The sequence below is a fragment of the Diplotaxodon limnothrissa genome, linkage group LG8 (assembly GCF_057381915.1).
Source record: "Diplotaxodon limnothrissa isolate DT_005_m linkage group LG8, D_limnothrissa_male_GT1.1, whole genome shotgun sequence".
Classification (NCBI taxonomy): domain Eukaryota; kingdom Metazoa; phylum Chordata; class Actinopteri; order Cichliformes; family Cichlidae; genus Diplotaxodon; species Diplotaxodon limnothrissa.
Window position 1 is genome coordinate 10,460,230 of NC_140603.1, and position 26,264 is coordinate 10,486,493.

General features: G+C 42.3%; 1 protein-coding gene across 1 annotated transcript in view; it reads left to right on the forward strand.

Moving 5' to 3' along the window:
- The first annotated feature begins 775 nt into the window (after nucleotides 1-775).
- Nucleotides 776-26,264, forward strand: part of shisa8b (shisa family member 8b) — a 38,275-nt gene continuing 12,786 nt past the window's right edge. Inside the window, exons 1-2 of the mRNA XM_085360449.1 lie at nucleotides 776-1,407; nucleotides 21,410-21,534. Coding sequence (XP_085216575.1) covers nucleotides 776-1,407; nucleotides 21,410-21,534 — 757 coding nt within the window. The remainder of the gene's footprint in view (nucleotides 1,408-21,409; nucleotides 21,535-26,264) is intronic.

Consider the following 26,264-nt stretch of genomic DNA (forward strand, 5'->3'; position numbering starts at 1 on the left):
ATTAAATAGTAAGACAGCATGAGTAAATAACAAACATGAAAAATATTAATAATCACGAGGAACATAGGAGGAAGAAACACAAAAGAAGAACAGGTTGCAAAGTGTTTGGAAGTAGTGTAATGCACTTGGTCTGAGTGGAGTCGGTGTGTGATTAGGACAGGATATTGTATGTTAACGGTGGCAATGGCCCAGGGGAAGATGCTGTTTGTGAGTCTGCAGGTGTGGAACCTGATTGACCTGAGGCGACATCGGGAGTGGCAGCGGGTCAAACAGGTGGTGAGCGGGGTGCAAGAGGTCACCTGTGATGGCCCTGGTTTTACTGAGACAGGATCTGGTGATGGGCTCAAGGGATAGCAGAGGGCAGCCAATGGTTTTTTGGGGGTAGTGTTAATTAGCCTTTGCGTAGCCTTCCTGTTGTTTCCCCTGCATACCAAACACCCAGGGAGTAGGAGAGAGCAGCGAGTGTGTATCACATCGCCTTTTATGACAAAAGTCTCCGATAGTGACCTATTTAAAAATGTACTCTGCCCTCTTTTCATTATTGATTTCATAAATGTGTCAGATCAATAGATAAGTCATGTGTTTTAACAGGAACATGCTTTGAGATACTTCTGGGAATTTTTTTTAGACTGTGGGGATTTTTTGGTTTGCTTTTCTCAGTAAAACTACTTTTACCTTGTTTGATGTCTGTGCTGTTTCTCTGTTGCTAACACTCTTCCACCTGCTTCCCTCCTATTCAAAGCCTGTAGGTGGAACATTGGGTTCTCCAGGAAACATGGCAGCCACCAACCCTTTCTCCTGCCCCTTTTTTCTCTCCTTCCTCTTTTTATTCTTGGTGATCCGGCCAGCCTTCGCCCAGGGTCCATCAGTTACAGCTGTGGGAGTAACTGAGGATTCACCTACCACACTGACTAACCAGACAACTACCAGCTATACAGAGACCACCCAAAACACTCCTCCAGAGACAGGGCTTTCCACTCCCAACAGTGGTGGAGATACAGATGATGAGGATCTCCCTCCTGCTGGTGGGACACGTTGCCAGGGTTACTATGATGTCATGGGTCAGTGGGACCCACCTTTCAACTGTAACGCCGGTGTCTTCCTGTACTGCTGCGGTACCTGCTTCTACCGTTTCTGCTGCCAGTTCCGTCAGCAGCGCTTGGACCAGAACATCTGCTCCAACTATGACACTCCCATCTGGGCAAACACTGGCAAACCAGTTTCCACCATTACTGAGGGACAGGGAGACCTGGACCGGGACCGCACGCAACTTATCGTGTACATCATCTGTGGGGTGGTGGCCATCATGGTACTGGTTGGCATCTTTACTAAACTGGGCCTGGAGAAGAGCCGTGGGGGAAGCGGAGGAGGAGTAGGAGGGGCAGCACAGGCCGACCTCAACTCCAGGTGAAGAAGCGTGTGTGTGTGTGTGTGTGTGTGTGTGTGTGTGTGTGAGAGAGATGCATGGGTTTCCAAATTTCTAGAAAACGCTCATTTATCCCCTAATTAAAACATACGACAAAAGACATGTTTATTCTTTATCGATGGGTCTTTTTTTTCTTGTTGTATATGAATGTAGATCGTTTGTTGTATTGGAGTAAGCCCAACCACAGACACAGGAGAGGTACTCCTCTCCTTTGGCACTCTGTGCACACCAGCAGGTTAATAACCAAGCAGTAGTCATGAGGGAAAAGGAGGAGGAAGGTTATTCGTGAGGATTCATTTTTCCAGCTTACAGAGGTTATTGTTAGATTGCTAATAAATGAAGACAATGTTCCCAGCCCTTATACTTTATACCTAAAAGTCACCTCAAAACACAGACACGTGCAAAAACCATTCTGAAATACAAAACAGTTACAGTCAAGGGTTAACAAATGCACATTTTGAATTTGAGACTGGTCTGTGACCCCCTTGTAATTACTGGTCTCCAGGCAAAAATATTGGACTCCCCAATTGCTTTGGTTGCTATCAAATTGTTATGGTCACCTGTACTTTGCATGGAACATGTCTGTCTGCAAACACTAGCCAGGTATTCTTCAAGCAGCATAAAACTGAAAAGTGCAACTAAAACCTGCCTTTAAAGGAAACATTGGGATATATATTAGTATAATACCCCTTTGCCACTGATTTCATCTACAGACAGCCAGAAACTTCTATGAACCCAACCATTGGTTGCATAATGTCCAATATGGTGGACGTGAGTCAAGCAATGTGTGTATCACATGATGCGCAAAATCGCTATACTAGGCTAGGCGCTGCTGAAGAAAGTCCATCAGACCATTTGAAACTGAGTCTGACTTATTTATTAGGAGAGTAATATTAGCTATTTGGCAATTTACTGGTATCAACATTTATCATGTTATGATGAAAAATGAAAATTTAAAAGTAAAGAAATGGAGAAATGCCCTCCAACTACAAACTTGGGTCATCTGTCCACCAGAGGGCACCCCACAACTTCCCCACAAGCATCACAACCAGCTGATCTGAGCAGAGTCAGGCAGAGGGTAAGAGAGTCGAGAAATAGAACAAATGCACTTGATAAGTTTTAAGAAAATGTGTTTATCTTTTTTTTTTAAAGTAACTAAGTACTGTATTTTTAAATCACCAAATATTTTTTCCTCAAACATCCAATAGACGATGAAGCTTTAACCTGAAGTTGAGTTTTATGAGTGCAAATTTGAACAAATTCAGTAAAAACTTGATCTTCTCAGTCCAAACATCAGGCACATTATTGACATGTCTGAAAGGTTATAATGAGTATGGCATGTCCTGGGAAATATCTGCACATGAATGAAGATCACTTGCAAATATTACCAAAGCTCAATGACATAAGCGAACATCAACAAAAGTTCCCAAAGAACATTTTAACATTCATTAACTCATCAGTTTTGAATCTGAATCTACTTAATGACGCATCTCATTATTTAAGTGATTACATTTTGTGCAGTAAAAGCACTTTTTATTTCTTGGTTTTTGGAGATGCTGATGTATGATCCTACAGAGGTTTACAGGGATGTGTTTAGATTAGAATTGGCACTGAATGGGGCCTTCATGGATGGCACTACTGAAAATGACAGTTCTGCTGAAAGAGAATAGCACAGGAAGACGCTTGCAATTGCACAAATACAATGTCAGTATTATTTGAGAGGTGAAATAGCGTAAACAACATCACAACAACACACAGTGTTAAACTTATCTCGGCTTTGAGGCAACCACCAATGGGAGTGAAGCGAATTGTTGATTGACATAACTGGGGGTTGGTAAACAAACATGAGGGTGGAATGTCAAAAATAGTGACCAGCTGTCAGCTACAAAGTAATGTGCTGTGAGCAAATTGCTTTATATGTGGGTGAGGCTTAATTTTCAGTTTAAAGTCTATAAAGTGTCAGCTATGGATGTGAACTAGTTTATCTTCACCTGTGTTAACTAAGCTTTGAGCTAGTGCTTCATCGGTGTACACACCTAAAACTTTACATATTTATTCTTGTTTATTCTCTTGTCTATTCTTAGGGTTCATTTATTTGTTTCTTTTTCAGTTTTTCTTTTATATTTCAGCTCTTTGCGTACTGTTTGCTTTTCTTGTAAGCATGAAACAGAGAAAACCAACTTTCTAGTTTTTGAGGGTTTGTTTTTTGCAGCTAGGCACTTTTAACTTGTGCGTCTGTGTTAGAATGTCTCATGTGTACATGTCACGGGGTCCCCTTCCAGACCTCTCCCGGACAAACACAGGCGTAGTCGGTAAGGTATTAGTGTGGATACTTTATTTGAAACGGCCTCCCCAGTGCATAAAAAGATGGTTGCAAAGACATAAAACTGAGATCCGCGCTACACAGCCTGTATGTTACAACACACACCCCCTTCATATCCGGCTCGCCGTCTCTTATATCCCGTAACCCCTCCCCCTTGGCGTCACCACCAATTCTTTATTCTAACTTTAATCCCCGTCTCCCTCCCCCAGAATTTCTTTTTCATTATACACTCACAAAACATATACATTGATACAGGCTCTCAACTATTTCCCGGAAGTCTACCCGACTTCATATACACATTAACGGCCCACGTAATGAGGCCATTCTCATGACGGTCCAGACACACGTGAACTCATTATTTAAACCCCACACCCCCATACCATCGGCTTGCGTCACCCTGCACGATTGGCGATCCCCCGCACGTCTCCCCGACCGACGCCCTTAACAAGTAAGTGGGAACCAAAATCTAGCCACCCCCGATGCGGCTCACAACTTGCTCCTCACCCCTTTTATTCCTCTACTCGGTCGTCAGAAAGATACGCCGCCCCGGGTGCCAAATCGAACTAATGGTGGCGATCTAATGGTGGCGGTGCCATACTCAGCGGACTCTGCCTTGAGACGGGTCACTCCGTCACATCATCCCCTTCCCCCCGGAGGTTGGCGATGTGCGGCAACCTAGAGAGGTAATCCGCCACCACATTGAGTGTACCTGGTCTGTGCCGGATGGCGAACCTGAAAGGTTGCAGTGAGAGGTACCAGCGTGTAAGTCGGCTATTATGATCCTTCATGGACTGGATCCAGGTAAGCGCCCGATGATCAGTCTCCAACACAAACTCTCTTCCCAGTAAGTAATACCGGAGTTTCTCCAGCGCCCACTTAATCGCCAGAGCCTCCTTCTCCACCGTCGAGTAATTGGTCTCCCGCGGCAGCAGCTTGCGGCTCAGATATAGGATCGGGTGCTCCTCGCCCGGGTCCCCTTGAACCAACACGGCTCCCAGGCCGCTCTTGGAGGCATCCACCTGGACCAAAAACTGCTTCTTAAAGTCCGGACTCCAGAGCACGGGGGTCAAACACAGGCAAGTTTTCAGTCCCTGGAACGCCTGTTCACATGCTGCGGTCCATATGACCGGATTTCGTTGGTTCTTCCCCAGTAATGTCGTCAGCGGCGCCGCCATTGTTGCAAACTGGGGCACAAACCTTCGGTACCAACCAACCAGTCCCAGGAAAGCCCGCACCTCCTTCTTGGTGCGAGGCCGAGGACAATTCTGGATAGCTTCCACCTTATCCAGCTGCGGTCGCACCTCTCCTCGTCCCACCTGGTAGCCCAAGTAGCGAGTCTCCTGCCGCGCCCATTCACACTTCGAGGGGTTCAGAGTCAGCCCGGCCTTATGAATTCTTCCCAAGACCTCCGACAGATGCTGCATATGCTCCTCCCACGTGTGGCTGAAGATGACGACATCATCCAGGTAGGCGGCGCTATAACCGTCACAACCCTGTAACAACTTGTCCATCAGCCTTTGGAAGGTAGCCGGTGCCCCATGTAGGCCAAAGGGCATCACGGTAAACTGGAAGAGCCCGGCAGGGGTCCTGAAAGCAGTGTACGGCCTCGACGTCTCCTCCAGTGGCACCTGCCAGTAGCCTTTGCACAAGTCCAAAGTGGTGATATACTGGGCAGCCCCAATCTTCTCCAGTAAATCCTCAATTCGCGGCATGGGGTACGCATCAAACTCGGAGATGGCATTTAGCTTTCGAAAGTCGATGCAGATGCGTAAAGAGCCATCCTTTTTGAAGATAATGACCACCGGGCTGCACCATTCGGAGCAGGACGGCTCGATCACTCCAAGCTCCAGCATCTTCTCCACCTCCTGTCGCAGCTTCTCCACCAAGTGTTGCGGAACCCGATAGGGCCGTTGCCGGATGGGCTGTCCCTCTTTTAGCCGGATCACGTGTTCAACCAAGGTAGTCCGACCTGGGTTAACGGAACACAGCGAAGGCGTCTCCTGCAGAATTTTCAGTAGCTCCGCAGCCTGCTGTGAGGTCAGATGAGTCAATACCGGAGACCTTGGATCCGTAGCCTGCTCAGGTTCACTCTATCCTCCTCCTTGCACCACCCTGGCCATCAGTGCCTCCCTCGGAGCCGGACGGGGCTGCTCCACCCATTCCTTCAGGAGGTTCACATGGTAGGTTTGTTTCGGTTTCTTTTTTCCCGGATGATGGATCTCATACGTCACTGGTCCCATTCGGCGAAGCACGATATAGGGCCCTTGCCATTTCGCCAGCAGTTTACTGTTGGAAGAAGGGAGAAGTAACAGCACCTTTTGTCCGGGCTGAAACTCACGTTGCCGGGCCTGTTGGTCATACCAGATCTTCTGGCTTCGTTGAGCATCCCGCAGATTGGCTTCGGCCTCGGCCTGGTACCGCTCCAACCGCTCTCTCATCTCCAGCACAAACTGCACCACCCCTTTCTCATTTGGAGCCACGGTCGAAGACTCCCACCCCTTTCGAACGAGATCAAGCGGCCCCTGTACCTCCCACCCATAGAGTAACTCAAAGGGGGAGAACCCCGTGGACGCCTGTGGAACCTCTCTATACGCGAACAAAAGAAAGGGTAACCACTGGTCCCAATCTTTTCCCGTGTCTGACACAAACTTCTGTAACATCCGTTTGAGAGTCTGATTAAACCTCTCCACCAACCCATCTGTCTGTGGATGGTACGGTGACGTCTTGATGGCCGAAACGCCTAACTGAGTGTGGAAGAGCTGCATTAACTTCGACGTAAAGTTAGTCCCTTGGTCGGTCAAAATCTCATCAGGTATCCCCACCCGAGAAAACAACTGTATCAGTGCGCGCAGAACATTAGGGGCTGTGATCGCTCGCAACGGAAACGCCTCTGGGAAACGGGTCGCGTAATCACACACCACCAATATGTACTGATAACCCCGACCACTTTTTACTAACGGACCCACAATGTCCATAGCTACCCTACGGAAGGGGATAGAGATGACCGGCAAGGGTTGTAGCAGAGCCCGATCCGATTTGCGCGCTGGGCAAGTTTTCTGACACACAGGGCATGCACGACAGTACTTCTGTACATCCGTATACATTGACGGCCAAAAGAAACGCGTACTAACCCGTAAATAGGTTTTTTGGCGACCCAAATGGCCTGCCCAGGGGAGGGTATGAGCTAAATGCAGAATGAGAGGTCTACAACTAGCAGGGATCACAAGCCGCTGGTGGTCCCCATCAACTGCATACAACACATTTTTCTCAACCACAAACTTCTCTTTTCCTCCCCATTTCCCTGTTCCCCCTTCAGGCACATTAGCAAACAACACTTCCAACGTCTCATCCTCCCTTTGCAACACAGAAATATTTTCAGGTACATCCCATTTCATGTTCTTATTGCCCGGTCCCTGGGACCATAGCTGCTTCTCAAAGCGGCGTTGGCGACGAGATTTTCTCGGCCCTTTCGTGCCACCCTCGCACAGACTACTGTCCAAGTCTGGCAGGGGTTGGCATCCCGCCTTCGCCTGGGCCCTAGTGACCACTGGGCCTAACACCTTCATTTGAACATTCCCCGTTTCCCTCCCTTTTGTCTCTGTGTCCCGCTCTTCTTTTTCTTGCAACAAATCCATAAGCACAGGCACATCCATCCCCAGAATAACCTCTACCGGCAAATTCTGCACCACCCCAACAGACAATAAATATGGCTGGTCATTAATAGTCACTGTTATTTCCACCTTTGGGTAGGGATGTTTGTCACCATGCACACATAACACTTCTTCTTGTCGACTATAGTCCACACAGTTCACTGGTACCAAGCTTTGCTTAATTAATGACATAAAACTACCAGTGTCTCTGCCTTGAGACGGGTCACTCCGTCACAGTACAAATGTGTCAGGGTTTCAGAAAGAGCACATGAAGTCACATTTTACACTGTGAATCTGATGCTTTTAAACTGAGTTACTGAAACACAACCTTGAGAAGAAAAAAGATTTGTAGTTTGAGTTTTAGCCTTTCTCCTGATACAAATGCAATTGTGCATACACTCCAGCTGCAGTATAGAGTTAAATACATGGTTCAAAGTTCAGTCTATTCGCCTCAGGAAATCATTACAGCGCAGCATGGGCTCACATCTCTCTGCTTTCATCCTGAACCAACTCTCTAGCTGCCTCTTCTTTCTTTTCTCCATAGAGTTTGTTCTTCTTATCTCTCCAGGCTTTTTGTTTTTGATCTCATTTTCTTGCTTGAAAATCTGTTTCATCACGCGCTATTTGTCCCTCTCATCCTGAATTTCTTCACCACAAATCACTTTGTTTTGGTTCGTAAGAGTCCTCTCCTTCAGCCTTCTTCCACGTCTCCTTTGTTCCTTCTTTACCAGGTCAAATGTCCTTCTATCAACCTCTCTTGCTTTTTATCCCCCCTTTCACTCGCAAGGATAAGAAGTGAAACCAGCAGCTACTTTCAGTCACTCTGATCTTCATGCATTCCTCCCTCCTTTTCCATTTCACTTTGCAAACATCCCATCTCTCCCACATCATTTTTCTCACTTGAATTTTAATTGAGAAGCTAAACATGAGGACAGCTGCACTGGTGCCACCAAAACCTCCATTGACCATCAGTTGTCTTTGAGTGTCTCCCATTAACTCAAACTGCAAAACTCATTCTGCAGATACCAAACCACTAGGATTAACATTTTCTGCAGGGTAGCACCTAAGCTGAAATAGAAACACTGTGGCGGCATAAACATCCTCCCTCCGTGAGCCCATCTTGACAGATTACTGCTCCCCTTTGAGATTAAACAAATTTCACTGAGATTACAGCTTTACCATTTTTGGGTTGCTCTGCCTGCTTGCTTGTTTAGTTATTAGCCTGCTGACATAAATCCCTGCTATAAAAGTGTACGTGCAATCCAGGACTTCATATACAGCACACACACTTCATGAGGTGAGATGCACAAATTCTGCATGCGCTTTAGAGACGGATGTTAGAGCGGCCAAGCACAAAGCAAGACTTTTGCAATCTGCACGTGTGCTGTTGCAGCTCTCAAACTCGTGCTGTGCACCTGCTTCCCACCACAGGTTTCTCTTTCTCTTAACATCCTGCAAGCAGAGGGTGATTAGCGGGCTAAAATCCTAACAGTTTTCCCAAATCAGCTTTGAAAGTTAAAATCCAGAGTGATCCTCCTCGCAGACCTCCTTCCCCTCTCCTTCCATGCACACACACACTAAAACCACATTTTGAGTTTGAAAAATGCCTTCAAACTTGTGGGGACCGGGATTTTGTCCCCATAGCATCGTAAACTTCCAATTTTCGGTTCCCACAAAGATATATAAACAAGGACATACACACACACACCTTCTAATAGCCCTCGACTCGTTCCAGCCGCACAAGGTTCGGGGTATTTGCAAGCCGCACTAATCCCCAGCCAACAATGGAGAGCGCCTTAGGTCACGCGTGTCGTGTTTAATGAAAGGCTTCAACTGGAGCGGGGCCGGTTGTACACCGTAAACAAACAAAAATGACCTTTAATGATTTTACGTGTACACGCACACATACACTCACATTCATCTTGATTTATAGTTCAATTAACAACAAGAATAATAGCGGTGGCATTTGGGTTACATGTGCATGGGTCAGATCACCACAGTGAGAGGTCAGAACAGCCATGAGGCGAGATGTGTTGCAACATAGCGTCCAGCTAGCAAAGCGGGAGAAACCTGGAAACAACATGGTGGAGGTCACATGGTTGGGATGGAGGGCTGTGTTTTTGCGCAAGTAAGTACATTAATGAGTGTGTGTGACACAGCGCTCCAGGTGCTCTCAGAAAAGAGAGGAAAAGATTGGGTGGATAGAAGAAGCCTCGCTTCCGAAATCTATTTATATTTTACTAATTTCTAGCAGCTAGCATGTTTCGAAGACAAGACAGCTGTGACAACTGTTAATTAATCTATGTGTCAAGGCACAACAATAATGACAGGAATTTTTAATTTAATGTATGAGTGACTTTTTGTTGCCAAAGTGATTATAAAATATTCATTTAGTCTTAAATAATAGCAGCGGCCAAAAATGCTAGTTTCGTGATGTCCCTCTGGCGTCACTGATCAGAGATAATGTGTCAAATACAGCACTGCACCTACTCTTGTCCTCAACACACTGCCAAGACTGAAACAATCAGGGGAACAGTCACAAGAGACAAGCATACACAGAGTTGTTCATTTAAAGATCCATTCATCAGAGACCCATTTATTCATTCATGTATTTTTGAACTGCTTGTCCAGTTCAGGGTCACAGGGACTGGAACCTTGCCCATCTGACTTCAGGCAAGCGGCTGTGTACACCCTGGACAGACTGCCGCTGCAGGGCTAATACAGAGTGACTGACAGCCATTCATGCTCTCATTCACAATTGTGACCAGTTTATAATCGCTGATTAATGCTAACAAGTGTGCGTGAACTCAGAGTGAACCCATGCGGGGACAATTGTGCCCCTAAAAGATTGAAAACTTTTTCTGGTGAAGAAACCTCAAACAAAAACCCTTCCTACATCAAAGGACGCTTCTGTTGGAATTCTTTTTCACAACATTATCCTTTCTGTTCTTGAGGTTTCCATCCAGCATCAAAGCTACATCTTTGACTGCTCTGGCATGTCATCTTCATCCGGTGTGTTTTTAAGCCAGCTGCTTTTTTAGTCCTTGCATTACATAACGAAGGACGCCATTGCTTAAATGGTTTGACTGCTCTGCCCTGTATTAAGGTCCACAAATAAGTGATACTCAATATAGCATGGGCATATATATGGGTCCATCACCACTCACACAAAGCACATAGAATCACTTTGCTATTAACCCTTTCTCTCGCTTCCAAATAGAAAATATTGAGTCACATTTTGTAGCTCAAGGGCACTAGTGACACGTTGATGTAAACTTTTTAAAAATGAAATGTACAGTGGCCCTGAGAGGTCAAACACACGATCTGAGAAAACATAGGAAATGCAAAAAGCAGAGAGAAGAAAAACGGAATTTAAAAAAGAAGCAAACAACAAAAGAAAAAAACTACGCAACGGAAGTGATTTAGGGGATGACTCGCCTCCTCTTTCAATTCCCTTTTCATATAAATTAATATATTTTTATTAATATGTAAGTATACATATTTGTTACTAATTTCAGACTGAGTTTCTGTTATTATTGTGACCAACCTGCAGTACTTCAACAGGGGGCTCCAGCTCTCGCTACATGTTCACTATTCAATGCTTCTGTTAAATCATGTTATTGACTCACTAAATTACTTCTGCTGTGATTTGTGTGGTTTTGCAGTATTTTCATTCTATTTGCTAGTGTTTTTTTTAAGTTACAGTGTGTTTGACCTCTTAGGTCAAGCAGAGGAGCGAGAGAAGAGCTGTACCTCAAGCTATTTTAAAGCCTTGAGATAAGCATTTTGGACACTTCTTTGTTGTTGTTTTTAGTTTTTTAAGCCAGATGTCATAAGGGAGGTGAAGATGTTACTGATAAACTGCTAACAGGAGACTGTGATTGACAAGTTGCTACCTCAGGAACATGCAAAATACCCACACCTTAAAGCATGCCCTGCTTTATCATGGATTCAACTCTAAATGGGATAAAAGTGTACAAAATGAACATTAAGGCATATTAATGACGACTTGAAATTAGCAACTGAGAATATCTGCTCATCACAATGTTTTTAATGAGATCATACAATGAGGGAGAACTATGGTAAAACTTTTTAATAGATTTCTATACAATCTCTGCTCTTTTTACAACCAGAGTTATTGCTCTCTGCTGGCCATTACAAAGAACGCAGGTACCTCGTGATTTCACTTTTCAGACCCAGTTGCTCCTTATCTTTTATTTGAAATATTTTGGATTAGCAGAAGAAAAATGATGGATGTACAAAAGAGGGGGATGAGATGTGTCTCATACTTTTTAACTGAATCCAGTCAATAGATATTGGCATTTGAAAGTTCCAAACCAAGGAGCATCAGACAGTCTGCATCCACAATGCTGTGCACACCTAAACCAGACCAAACTTGAGGAGATGCCCTTGATTATTAACAGCTCAGCATTAACTGCGAGGTCTCACCAGTGATAATTTCACATAACTGGACAGAGAAGGGCCAAAGAAAAAGATCAAGGATGAACAGAGACTTAAGGTCATCAGAGTACAACAACCACACCAAATGAAGTTAAATCCCCACTGTGTGCCGTTCTCTTTGCTCTGTGGCTCAGAGTAATGGGAGGTGACAGACAGCGACCTCAACAAACTTTCAACCTTTCACACCAAAAGCCTTTGGAGAATCCTGGCCATCGTTTGGCTGAAAGCGATCTCTAACAGAGCCCTGCTAACCCAGTGTTATAAATAACTCCATCACAAACACGGCTCTACGCTCAATGGTCAAAAGACACAAGAGAGTGACCCAACAGTACTTTAGCTCACATTTTTGGGCTCCAAATCAAGAAACTAGTAATAACGTTACAGCTATCTGCAGTTTTATAATGTAAATAACAATTTAAACAAGCTTGTCCTCTGAGGGGCTCAACGATATAAGGGATCTCTCTCTTAATTAGCTTTTAATAAAAGGATCTTGATTGGATTCTCTGGAACTGATACTGGAGGTGCTTAATCTGTGAAGGAAAAGCACCATGAAACCTGCATGAACAGCATCATGGTTCACAGCTTAACAGGTATACTAGAAAAGATAGATGTGAAGTTATCCCTGCAGCCTGCCCCGTACACGGACTGCAGACAGGAAGCAAGTGAAGCCACTACAAGCTGTAAATATCTACTACTACTGAGTTTCCTCCGCTCTCTCCTACACTTCCATAACCCCACCTTCCAAAATTTCTCCTACTTTTTCAGTACCTCCAGGGTTGAGCTGTCACTCTCTATCACCTCTCACCTGTCGCCACTGTTTGTGTGAGCATGTCTGCATGCATGCATACTTGCAAACAAATGTGATAAAGTGTGCATATGCATGTGCCTGCATCATCACTCGTCGCAGTTCCTCCCAAAGTGAAAGAACATATAAGCTGACAGATTCCTGGCTCCATCAGAAGTGACAATTTTCACCCTGCAGCTACTTTACCTTCCTCTCTCCTCCTCCTCCTCACCACTCCCGGGCTTCACTGGGCCCACACACACTTAAATGTGGGTCAACGCACACTGACTTAAGGGTTTGGCACTGTGTTGTTTCTGTGTTTGTGGTCGCCCCCCCTTTTTGAGTAAAGGTGCTGGGAATTGAAAATATCAAAGATAGCCATCCTTACATCTCTCATGTCTCGAACAAGGCATTTCAAAAAAAATTGAGTCGTAACAATTAGAGTTTTGTCTGTTTGTCTGTTAAAGTTTTATTCTATTACATTTGGATCATTTTTTGAAAAATTTGAACTGAAAAGGGTTATGAAGCAGAAATGCTGTCTGTCCATTAGTAATACTTCCGCAGGTTTAATGTTGATAAAAGAACATGTTGAATTTCCTAAATTGAAAGGTGTTCTTGTCCTTATGCATAAGTTGACTGACAGGTAACAGGCCAAAAAGGAGAAGCAGTCAAAAACAATACTGCATGAAGTGTGCTTGTCTAGACACTGGCACAGCTTCTTGTAAGTTTTCCTTTGCTTGTTCAATTTCAATAAAAATTTGTTACGCTGTGTAAAATGCAACAAAAAATAGAAAGCAATGATATCCAAATCACATAATCTCCTATTTTATTCACAGTAGAACATAGAAAAAGTATCAATGTCATGAAAAATATTGCAACAGGTCAGTAACATGATTGGGTATAAAAGAATATCTTAGACAGGCAGCGTGTCAAAGAAAAAACTTACAAACACTCCCACAGTTTGCAGTGCCATCCACTAATGCAGGTTAAAGCTCTATCATGCAGAAAGGAAGCAAAATGTCCAAATGGACTGAGGCAAAGTGGAAAACTGCTCTGTGGTCAGACAAATCGGAATTTGAAATTCTTTGCAGAAAACACAGACATTGCATTCTCCAGACTAAAGCGATGATGATGACACTCCAGCTTGTTATCAGTGCTCAGTGCAAAAGCCTGCATGGAGGTGGGTAAGTCCTGTTGAATCGCTCAGTGTATTGGTCATTACACACAAAAGCTTAAAGCGCTCTCATGACTTTCTGATATTCACTTCTAAATGACTGATGTTGCTGTTGGAAAAATATGCTGCCAGAATGGCAACAGAAGGGAACATTCACTTGTAGGAAGCCTGAATGAAGAGTTTTTTTGCAGAAAGTCTTAAGTATTCAAGCGGTTCTGTGCCTTCTGTAAAAATCTGTGCTCCTGCATTGAAATATTGTAGAGATGTCTGCAGATACTGACCTGCTTATTGTGCCCTCAGCTTCTCTGATTTGCATATGCACCAGCCCAAGTGGCAGGGGTGCGACCAGATACACTGACAAAAGAAAAACTGACACATCTCCACAGAGCAGTGCTTAATTGTTTTAAAAGTAGTAGGTGGAAAAAAGCAACCAAAAAAAGAAGGTCCTCTTGCCTGAAAGGAAAAAAAAAATCATAGACAGCGTAAAGATGGATGTAGCGTTCAGCTTTGGATGTAGGTTTGAAAAGTGCAGAAAGCATGGTAGTGCTGTAAACTTGCATTCTTTTTAATGGGAATGTTGGGGTGACAGCTAAGGTTGCGAGAAGAGCTCTGGTCCAATGTTATAGGTATTTTGTTGCACTGCATGCAGAAGTCCAGACTTTAGAAAGTGGTTTTGAACAGAAGACGGGTGTTGAACATAATTATGCAGAAAAATGAGAGGAAGAAAGACTCAGAGTGGAATGACATCTGTTACAATGTGGTTACCATTTGCATGAAGCTTAACCGCTTTCAGGAAAAGGTCAGAGACAAACACTACTCATCAACGGCTAACCTGGTTGGAAGGAATTTTTATCTGTCATTATGTTTATCACTCAGACTCCACAGTTTGATGTTTTAGGGAAAGCCGTAAAACCAAAATCACCAAGAGCTTATAAAAATGTTTACATAGTAGATATTTACTGCTTGTAGGCGCAGTGTACAGAAATGGTGTAATGTACTCACTGAGAACATCTTACATTCAATCAGTGCAGTCATACAGCAGAGAGGATTTCACATTTCGAGAGTTACTGTTAATATTTGTTGGAACGACTCACTGTGCACGCTCTAATCTGGGTGACCTGAGAGGACTAATTGATTGTTACAGGACATTAGTGAAGTCTCATTTCACTGTGGCTCTAATGTGATGAGATAGGATGGAAGAACTGATGAGCTCTCTGATCTCAGGCACAATACTTTTATATAATATGTCAAAGGATAATAAGCGCAGTGAGGGCAGAAGCTTACAGAATATATAAGTATAATACACATATAGGTTCCATAAGGTTTCTCCAAGAGTACAGAGCAGAAACAATAATTTTCACAGGGAACACTGTTGAGGGAACTTTAGGGCAATCCAGTGAAAGTAAAAGCTACTCTTCTGAGCTTTGGCCTGCCCTTTCATATCATAGAGGCATTTACATTGGGAGTCTGGATACTTTTGCATGTTTTTTTTTTATTAGCTTTCTAGATGTGAGTTTGTTGGGTAAATACAAAAAGTAGTGTAACAAAGGTGGTTGCCAATCTTCCCAGGAGGGAACAGATCAGAAAGTTTAACCTAAGGTCAGATCCTGCAAAATACAAACTACAAAACCTCTGGAACAATGGCTAAAGTGGGGCGATCGTGGCTCAATCGGAAGGTTGCCGGTTCGAGCCCCGGCTCCGACAGTCTCGGTCGTTGTGTCCATGGGCAAGACACTTCACCCCGTTGCCCTCTGACCACCACCTACTGGTGGTGGTCAGAGGGCCAGATTCTATGAAAAGATGTAAACTCAAAACACTGTTCACCCGACAGCACGTACATGGACATGCAAGTGCTGAAAGTACACAGCAAATTCAAAAGTGTTAAATGTTTTGGTGTTAATAGTCTTCTTGCAAAAGTAGAGTTAATTTTACTCTAAGTAGAGTCACATTCTTTTAATGTAACTCTGAGGTGTAAAATGATAGTAGTTAAAATCGAGTGTTAAAAATGAGTGTTTCTCTGTCAAATCTGGAGGTGTTACAATGGAAACATTAACTCTTGACCTCTTAACTCTGAACTCCTACAGGGGCTATGACACCAACAGAGTAAATTCACAGACTCCGCCCCCAGCACGGCTCCAATCGAAGCTGAAGTGAAGCCGTTTCAGAACATTTTGCTCTACATATTTGAGTTGTTTGCCATGCTTGGTAAGTCATTTTTTCAAAGATTGTTTCAATTATTTCTATTAGCTTTTACTTCTGTGGCTCTTTGGAGTTGAGACAAAGCTGTGTGAAAGGCATTAGCCATGTTGCTCGGTGATAGCATAATATTCTGTTTTAGCTAGCTGAAAGGTATTGTTTGCAGGCAAATACCACAGCCTTGAAAAAAAGCTTGCATGTGAATTTTCAGTCAAACTTTTGGTCAAATACACCTAAAACAATGTGTAGAATGTGAAATGTTGGTATAATGGTGCTACTTGAAGCCTGAAAACGATCGCCCATAAAAAAAAACGAGCAAACAGCAGTAGCAGACGTCCTGACTGGATTCTACGTTAGCATAGATCCCTCCAGAGTTTTGTGCACACGGTTTAGGTAAAAATTAAAAAGGTTGAGGTTTTACATTTAGTTCAGTATTACCTGTTGCCTGTGTCCTTGTCTTTTGGGAAAATACTTTACACAAGTAATGGCTCAAAGAGGATTCCTTTTTTTTTTTTTACTGTGCTGCAATTGTTTACTGGATTATTTGTGCCATTAATTAGTCTCAACTAATTTTTATTCAATCTCCACACAGGATATGCTTGTGAAGATGGAATATGGGGGAGAGCAGAAGTGCGTTGAAGTTCCACAAAGGGATGAATGAAGGACATGCATATTGTATTGAAGAAATAAGTGATGAGAATGCTGTTATTTGCATTTGCCATGTCAGACCTTTTGATAAACAAAATTCTAATGAAAGTGAGAACATGTACACTGTTACATCTTTCAGAAAATGTTTTGAAATTGTGGTGCACAGTTCAGAATAAATGTTTTTCAAAAACCATTGCATCTTTTTAGTAAATGTTTATTTCCAAAAGAAATTTCTAGAAGTTCAGAACAGTAAAATTCCTGCTTTTTAGAATGAATTAGAAGATAACTCTTACGTAGTTAAACTAAAATACTCTTTGAGAGTTAATATATAAACTCTTAACACCAAGTGTTAAATTATCAACTCCAGACAGATTTGGTGTTTAACACTAAATCAGAGTTAACGTACCAACTCTCCAAAAAGAGTTAAATTAACACTCTCTGGTGTGGACCCATATAGACACTTTAATAGTGTTGAAATCAAATCCGACAGTGTTAATTTGGACATGCAGGATTTGCTGTGAGACATCTCATGGATTCCGAAACTGCAGGTTTCGTCACTCTCCGACCAAAATTCACTGAACCAAAAGCAAAAGAAGACAAAACTACGCATCATGTTTGAATAACATTGTAATGAATTCCATTCAAATCCCACTTCCTGCACAGTTCTCTCATCAGTGAGCTTTGAGACCAGTTTTCCATCAAAAATCTTTATTTTTGGGTTATTCGCTTGCTTATGACGCAACAATCTACCGTTGTTTACAGTGTTGTCAGCCGCTGGTTCTCCCCGCCAAAAAAAATTACCTCTGACAAGAAAGCATAGTTTCTGCTATTCAATACCGAATAAATTTCAACTTTCACAAATTATGCCAAAATTCCAAAATGCTTAGCTACGTCCCTAATAGAACCTCTGTAACTGTTTTTGTAATTATAATTTTACACATTTATTTCTTAAGATTTAAGTCGAAAGAGTCGTGCTGACAGATTTATGTCTTTGTCACAGGAGCTTTTTCTTTATCGTGTAGAAAAACAGCTAAATATGTAACTTCTTTACACTGGTAGAAAGGGGAGTTTCACTGGTCTGGCCTGGTTTCAGTGGGCTGTATGTGGCCCGGGATGTAAAATGAATTTGACACTCCCGTTGTAAACCAATAAACAAACATGAAGTCCAAGAGTAGTCACTAGCTGGACTTCAACTGATTCTGGTTCATTAATGAATGTGTTCCTCTTAATGTTCACATCTGGGTTGTTTTTGCAGATACTACAGACTTTTCTTGTCAATCTAGCCCACACTCCAGTATTAACCTCTTAACCAGCGACAAAGACGTCTTCATTATTTAAAGGCACCCACAGAAACTCTCATGAAGCTCAGCCAACGCTCCATAAACACCACACAGCCTGAAGACAGGTGCAGTTTTTGTTGCAGATTAAAAGTCCAAATCAGCAAGTTGTTTGAGCAGCGAGCCAAGAGAAGCGTGCGCAGAGGCCCGAGGCACTGTGTGGTGGTGAGTCACAGAAGGGATGAGGAGCAGAGAGAGGGTGAGGGAGGAAGACAAACAGTATGGTTTGAAGTGGAGGGAAAAGACAAAGAGTCAGATTTAGAACTGAGTTTAGGAAAGGAGGGGGGTGAGAGAGAAAGAACGAGACTCAAAGAAAAACAGACTATAGAAATGAAAGAAGATGAGCGAAAATGATTCAAGACGTTTGGGTTTTTTTCCTCGTGTGTCAAATGTTGAGAAATGTTGAATGAGTTCAGAGTGAGAAAATAAGAATGGAAGAGAAAGGGTCTTATTAATGTTGGAACTAGTGTGTTTAGTCTTAACCATTGGCTTACTTTTATATAAGTGAATTAGACTCAGCATGAAGAACTGAAGATGAGTCGTGTCTGGATTCCAGTGCAAGCATTTACAGTACTGTGCAAAAGCCATGGATCACCCCTCATATCTTTATATTTCACTATGAAGAACTGAAGGAAATAGGTCGAGCGTTTTACAGCGTGGTATGATCACCTTTATTCTTCAACACAGCCAAAATATAATCTAAAATTGGTTCTTTGCTAAGTAGACACAACACTGGTATATTCCATATACTGTCTGGAATCATTATCATGCTAAAATGAAACCAATCATATGCTTTTGGGTAGTTGTGGAAGGTGGATCAACATCAGCTTTGACAGGATCCTCATCACCACTGGCTGAAATTCAGCCCCAAACCATGACACAGCCTCCACCATGTTTTACAGATGGCTGTAGATGCTCATTGTTGTAGCTCTCAGGTGACAGTTTTTTTAAGGCCTGCCATTTGTTTTGTCCTCATTGTCCAATGTTCTCAAACTATTTAAGACACACTGCACATCCCAAGTTTTCAGCTCTGAGAATCCACTTGCTGATACAAAATTCTTTTAAAAAAGGGATGAAAAATGCAAACAAAGAGAAAAAAGTCCATCTGAAAATGGTCGTGTACAGGTCTGGACTGAAAATGAAATTGGAAAAGCATTTCAGGAAGCCTGGAGAACTATTGCTTAAGACCTCTTTCAAAACAACAGGAAGGTCTGGCTTCTTGGAAGCCAATTATAAAGAAATAAGGGGTGACTCAAGACTTTTGCACAGTACTGTAGTTCCAGTCATTCAGTGAAATTATTGTTAAATCATTGTCCACGTGTTTCATCCATATATATTTTGGAGTGGCTTTATCATTCAGCACCATTTCGAGTGCTGGGAGTCAAATGTGGGTCACAAAGACAAGCAAACATGCACTATTTGGGCGATCGTGGCTCAAGAGTTGGGAGTTCGCCTTGTAATCAGAAGGTTGCCAGTTCAAGCCCCAGCTTGGACAGTCTTGGTCGTTGTGTCCTTGGGCAAGACGCTTCACCCGTTGCCTGGTGGTGGTCAGAGGGCCCGGTGGCGCCAGTGTCCGGCAGCCTCGCAGCACTGTGTCTGTCACGGTTCTGGGTCAGTTTGACCCAGTTTCATCCGTGTGTTCCCTGCCGCCATCATCATGTACCATCGTCTTCCTTCGTTCTTGTTCGTGCTCAGTAGTTTAGTTGTCCCAGTATAGTTTAGTTCTCCGTTTTGCCGTTTGCCTCTCTATTTTTTGTGTTCAATAAATCACCTTCACGCCTTCACGACTGCCTGCGTTTGGATCCTCCTTTTCCTTTTCCACACGGCTCTTCTCACTCGCCGTGACAGTGTCTTGTATACCTGTGCATTTGTGTGTATGTGTGTGTATGAGTGGTGCTGTGGACTTCCTTTTGTAAAGCTTAACTACAAGTGTTTTGAGTCAATAGTGTTTTTTGGGGGAAATACACAGGCAGCAGATATGTGTTGGATGAAGGGTAAGTCCCCCAAACTGTGCATAAACATACATCTGTGTGTAAAGTGTGTGTGTATGTGTAAAGTGTACATGTTTAGACATCTTTCTGAGGACAGAAAATTGGCACGACACTTTACTTTTGGAGACAAACAGTCACTCATAGGGACAAAATGCCTGTCCCCACGAGTTTGAAGGCCTTTATGTCAATTAGATGTCCTCACTAAGATATGAAAATGTGTGTGTGTGTGTGTGCGTGTGTGTGTGCACATGAACACTTGCACTCACACTTGTTTGGAAGCATTTCTTGCACTCAAACTCTTCTAGAGCCAAGTCTCAATGTGAACATATTGCAAACACGACAAGCAGCAAAAAGGCCGCCAGTCAATACAGCTGGCTGAGATTTAGCCTGAAAATAAAAATATGTTGCTCAGGCTCAATTATATAAGCATATTTCCTACAGTAAATGTAACAAGATGCAAACAGTTAACTTTGTCAGAATACAGGCAGCGGCATCTAATGTCTTCCAATCTGACACAAATCTTTTGCTTTATAATGTACATGCAGAGAGACCTGACACAAAGTGGTAAAAATGTTTTTTCCATGGTCATTTGTGCACACATGTACTTAACACTATGTTTGTGGCTTGGTTCAAATTGTTTGTTGGTCATAATACAGCCCACAACCAAGTGTGTAATTCCTCTGTAATTAAATGGAATTTCAGTGTATTTTAAATTAAATTACCATGAAATTATATTTACCTATAAATACTGCATATGTAATTTTAAGGTGGTGTACCATTGCATGGTCATTTAGCAGAAAAACATTATTATATTATATTTCAAAATATTTTTCCACTCACTTCGCACATTAAATATTACCATGAAATTACACAATGCTTACAATTACTCATAGTATAATTTGTGTCTCCTTTGCTGTATAATTTCCATAATTTAGGCACCACTTACAATATCATTATTCTTTTCGGTAAAATACATGAAGTTGTGCAATACACACATTTATTTATGCATGACCCACAATTACTTAAACTTTCCTTTAAATTACTTACGCAGTACTTAAATTTTCTTACAGTATTGCTTGTCTTTGTTTCCTGTGGAAAAAACAAACAAAAAAAAAAAATCATAATGAAACACAAGTCCCCAATTTTTGTAATCAATATATTTTATTGAGAATTCTGTTATGATTTCATCAGGGTAATTGACTGGATGAGGAGTCAAATTTAAAAGAAAAATAAGCATTTCATTAATAAAATATCACAAAAAGAAGTCACATACATTTAATATCTATTGTACTCTAACTTGGTTTATCAAATAAAATAAGTTGAGCACCGTTTTTAACCTCTGTGTGTGTGTGTGTGTGTGTGTGTGTGTGTGTGTGTGTGTGTGTGTGTGTGTGTGTGTGTGTGTGTCTTGGTCTCCAGGACGCTGACAGACCTGCTGAAACAGCAGGGGAATGAGGTGAGCTCGGTGGAAAATGCCACGGCCAGTCCGCCCAGTGCAGGGAGAGTCAACGGCGTCTCAGCCAGGATGCTGCGCAGCAGGAGTGGTAAGTGCAAAGAAAGATTGTGCACATACAAAAACACATGTAAACACACGTGCACATGTAAAAGGTAATGCAGTAAAAGATTAGTTTACTGCTGTCAAAGACTGCAAGACTATAGGCTCACCAACTAACAGTACTGTCCCTGTACTATGAAGCAAGATTTCATCTTACCCTGGTAATTTCAGGGTTAAGCCTGAGTTTCCTGTACTATGAAGATAGTTCACTTGTTACGGAGCATATTGCCATGGTAACTTATGAGTGAGTATTTTAATGCTAGACTCCTGTACAATGTTTTTCCTCTCACACACACTCATGCCACTGATTTGCTTGCAGCAGCTGTGTTGTTTTTCATCTCTATTTTGTGTTTAATCACTTCAGATTTTTCTAATAGCAAAGTCTCACGTGTCATGTGAACGTACAGGAAATATCCTGCGTTAACTTATTGAATTGATAACTAGTTTCATTCTCTCTGAAGTCTGTCTCTAGTGTCATAGGGTGAGAGGCAGCGTATACTCTGGACCGCTTGTCAATCTATTGCAGGCCTATCACAGAGAGACAGACAACAATTCACACTAAATCCCATGAATAATTTAGAATCACCAGTTAACCCAAAAAGCACGTTTGGACTGTGTGAGGAGATATCACAGGCATGTTCAAGGAAAACATGGAGACTACACAGAAAAGCCCCAACAAGCCAGCTGGTTTGAACCAATGACTGCAGAAAAGTAGTAGTTTTCTACAGTCATTGGTTTGAACCTGGAAACCTCTTGTTCAACAACCCAGTTGCTTTGAACTTCATGTTATATTCATAACATGAAGCAGGCCTGAACCCTGAAGGCAGCATGTGCCTTTTTCCTACATTTCCATCAGCAGATACAGCAACGTGGAATTTAAACACCTATTTTAACCATGTTTTACTCAGAGCAAACCACCTCTTGTGTGCTTGGATTGTTTCGGTTTGTGCATACCAGTAACTGATGGTGCACGTACATTGATTAGCGATGTGATGGTGTGTACTCTGCATCTGATGGTGTGGAAGGGTGGGAGAGGGCGTCTCGTATGAGAGACCCTGCAGCTTCTATCTCGCATTTCTCACTGTGTGGAATTTCACACCCCGCTAATGACATGATGCCACATGCAGTATGTGGCAGACACTTTAATCCAGTCATTGATCATATGCACTTGAAAAGGGCAACAAATATGCTGGCTGGAACTAAATCTAAGAGGACGATTGTTGCAGTGTGACTTTTCTCTCTCTCTTTCTGAACGTCTGCTATGAAGCCTTGAGTTGAGCATTTTCACCGTTGACATTTAGTATTTTGAAAGTGAAAGTAACCAGGGAGGTTTTTATAAACTTTGTTGGATTAGGGCGTAAGTGCAAAATGCAGGATTCTGAGACAGGTAGATGAACTAGAAGCGTTTTATTACAGCTGATAAAAAAATCCACAGAGTCCAAAGGTCCACAAGCAAAGAAAAAAAAAGAATCCAAAATAGGAAAACACCAAGAGGGAAATAGATGCTCTGACAAAGGACAAGGGCATTAGACACAGCTGAGGAATGAAGCACAGGTGAAGCCAGTTAGGATAACGATGCAGCCAAGTAAAACACAGGAGACGATGAAGATAAACTGACAGGAAAACAAGGAAGACAGCAGTAAGAAAACTATTAGTTTTATACAAACAGTAACTGCAAGTAAGATTACTAAAGAAAAGCACAGATGATAATATAATCATGTGAAGAGTCAAAGTCAAGCAGAGAACATTCATCATAAACAGAATTTACAGGTTAACCCCCCTATTGTTTGAGAATATACTTAAGAACAAAATATATTTGTCATTGAATGCTGTTACATTCTATATCTTTATTGTCATTATAAATACATGAAATATAGGGAGATTAGGTACCTTCCTTACGGAGGCGGTAACACAATTGCATGGGAACACCATCACATGTGTGCCAATATTGCACGTCTTTTACACATGGTGCAAGGTGGTGTCTAATGCCCTGATGGCTACTTGCTTTAATGCTCCTGTTATGACTCCTGTTCAGCCAAGTACATTTTTTAATGTTCTTGGCTTTCCTACGGCAGTGGGACCTGTACAGTTCTTCAAGAGAGGGTAGAGGACAGTCGATGGTTTCCTGGGCAGTCTTAATGATTCACTGGAGTGTTTTTCTCTGTGCTGCTGTGGAGCTGAAAACCACACACAGAAGCAGTAGTAAAGGATGCTCTCAATAGAGTATTGGTAGAAGGACACCCACAGTTTTTGAGAGATGTTATTTTTCCTGATGACACTCAGGAAATAGAGTCTCTGCTGGGTCTTCTTTGCCTGCTCTGCCATGTTCCTGAAATCCACAGTGAGCTCATTGGTCTGATCAGGTAGTCTGTGCACCATGCTGTCAGTCGCTCTACTTCATCCCTGTAGGAAGACTCATCCCCCCCCCAGAGATGAGCCCCAGCAGAGTTGTGTCATCTGCAAATTACATTGCTAAAAGTATGACTCAGTACAGCTTTTTTAAACAACTCCAAATCCAGCACACCCACATCTCACATTTTAGTTTTAACATGTAGGGAACAAAAAAGAATGGTTATGTTTTAACAAGTTCTAGGCCCACTCTTTACCCCCTCAGGAACTCGAAATGCCCATTAGCATGGCCCGACCATCAACCCAACACCCACTTCTATGATGCAGGACCGAAAACAAAGAGAATAGTCCACCTAAAATTATTTTACATAATGCTGTATCAATATATCAACTTTGTGTCCGGTTTGCTAGTCAAGTTTGTCTGAGTGCAGCTCAATGGATGTTGGGTTTTTATATTTTCAGTGAGTTAATGGAAGTATAAGAATTGGACAGTGTGGACAGAAACAGGGTAAAAGTGAAAATGCAAATTAATTTAGATTTAAAGAAAGGGGAAGATAGACAAAAAGTTGTTCATTATTCCGTTGATTTTGTACAAAAAACATCTGTATTGATAAAAGTAGTCACTCAACTATCCCAGTCATTGAATTCAGGTGCTCCAGTCACTTCCATGGTCAAAGGTGGATAAACTCAAGCACCATGCAGACTGCATGTGAAAATATTTGTGAAAGAATGGATCATGGTAAAGCGATAGGATGAAACTTGTGCCAGTCCACTGGTGAAATTTCATCACTACTAAATCACGCTTCTCTGTCTAGAAGTCCAATAGATGAGTCTGGGTTTGCTGGTTGCTGGGGGAACGGTTCCAACATGACTACCGGTCTACAAAGCACGGTCTATAAAGGCAGGTGAATAAGAGTGGAGACTGTAAACCAGGCCTTCTCATCCAACATCAGTGTCTCACTTTACAAATGTGCTTGTGGAAGAATGGCCCCAAACTCCCACACACACTCCTAAACATCACTAACCTTTGTGGAAAGCCACCTTGAAAGAGTTGAAGCTGTTAAAGCTGCAAAGGGTGAACCAACATAATATTAAATCCTATTGATTAATAATGGGATGTCAGTCGAGTTCATATAAGTGTGAAGGCAGATGAATGAATACTTTTAGAAATATAATGTGGATCTCCAAGGTGTTCAGACCTCTTGTGTTCAGATTTTGTTGCTCTTTATTTTACTTCAATTAGACAGTCAGAGGGCATTTCAGGGGCCCATACTGTCCAGGTGTGGGGTTCTTTGTTGTCTCATGTGCTTGAAAAGAAGGCAACTGGACTTCTTTACGTTCATGAAAACATTTCTAGTCTCCATTCAAGAGTCTTTGTCAGTTGTAAAACAACTGATGGAGAGTCTTAAGTAGGCATTTATCCTCAAGTGGCAACTGCCCCCTTGCAGGCGATCCTGAAAGTCATTGACCTACTATTAATCATTTGAGTCTTCACATTAGCCAAGTTGTGACAAAAAGTGCAGGTGGTTACTATCGCCTGGGCCAAGGTGTGAAACTTCTGTAAGACAGTGCCCCATTCCACCTCTGGCAAGGTGTGAGTGAGGAGTGTGTTTCATATTTATGTACATAGTAGTCATTTTTTCCCACAGGGAGAAAATGTCCAGTGGCTGTTACTGATCAATAACCAGAAAACAAACATCCAAACATAACTATCAACTTAGAAGGAAAAATAAGTGTTTGCCTTAAGACTGCCTTGTCTACCATCTACTATATATATATATGTGTGTGTGTGTGTGTGTGTGTGTGTGTGTGTGTGTGTGTGTGTGTGTGTGTGTGTGTGTGTGTGTGTATATATGTATGTATATATATATTTGGTTATGAAATGGTTTTAAGCAACTCACAGCATGACATTTAAGGGTCAGTGCACCATGAATCACCTCCCTCTGTCCCAGATATTCATTTGCTCTTCGCTCGTTTCTGAGCTCTTCATCTGCATCTGTTTCAAGGATTTATTTTTTTATTTTTTTATTTTTTTACTTTTCAGGCTATTTGTACTGAATCTAAACTGACAGACAATGTATGTACATGTATTCACCATCCAAACTGTTCCGTTATTGAGCCACAGGACAAAGTGGAGCACTGCATAGATTGCTGGGGTAGGAAACAGATGAACATTATTGGTTTTTCCACTGTAGACAAGAAAGCAGAGGTGGCTTTGGAAAAAAGTAAAACTCATTACACACAGAGTAATTGAACACATTTGAACTAATTGCAGGGTTGTTGAGAGGACTGCTGCCATTTTCTCTTGTGCTGACATTCACTTAAAAAAGATTGTGGACTTTATCCTTTTATGCGAGAGTGCAGATAGAT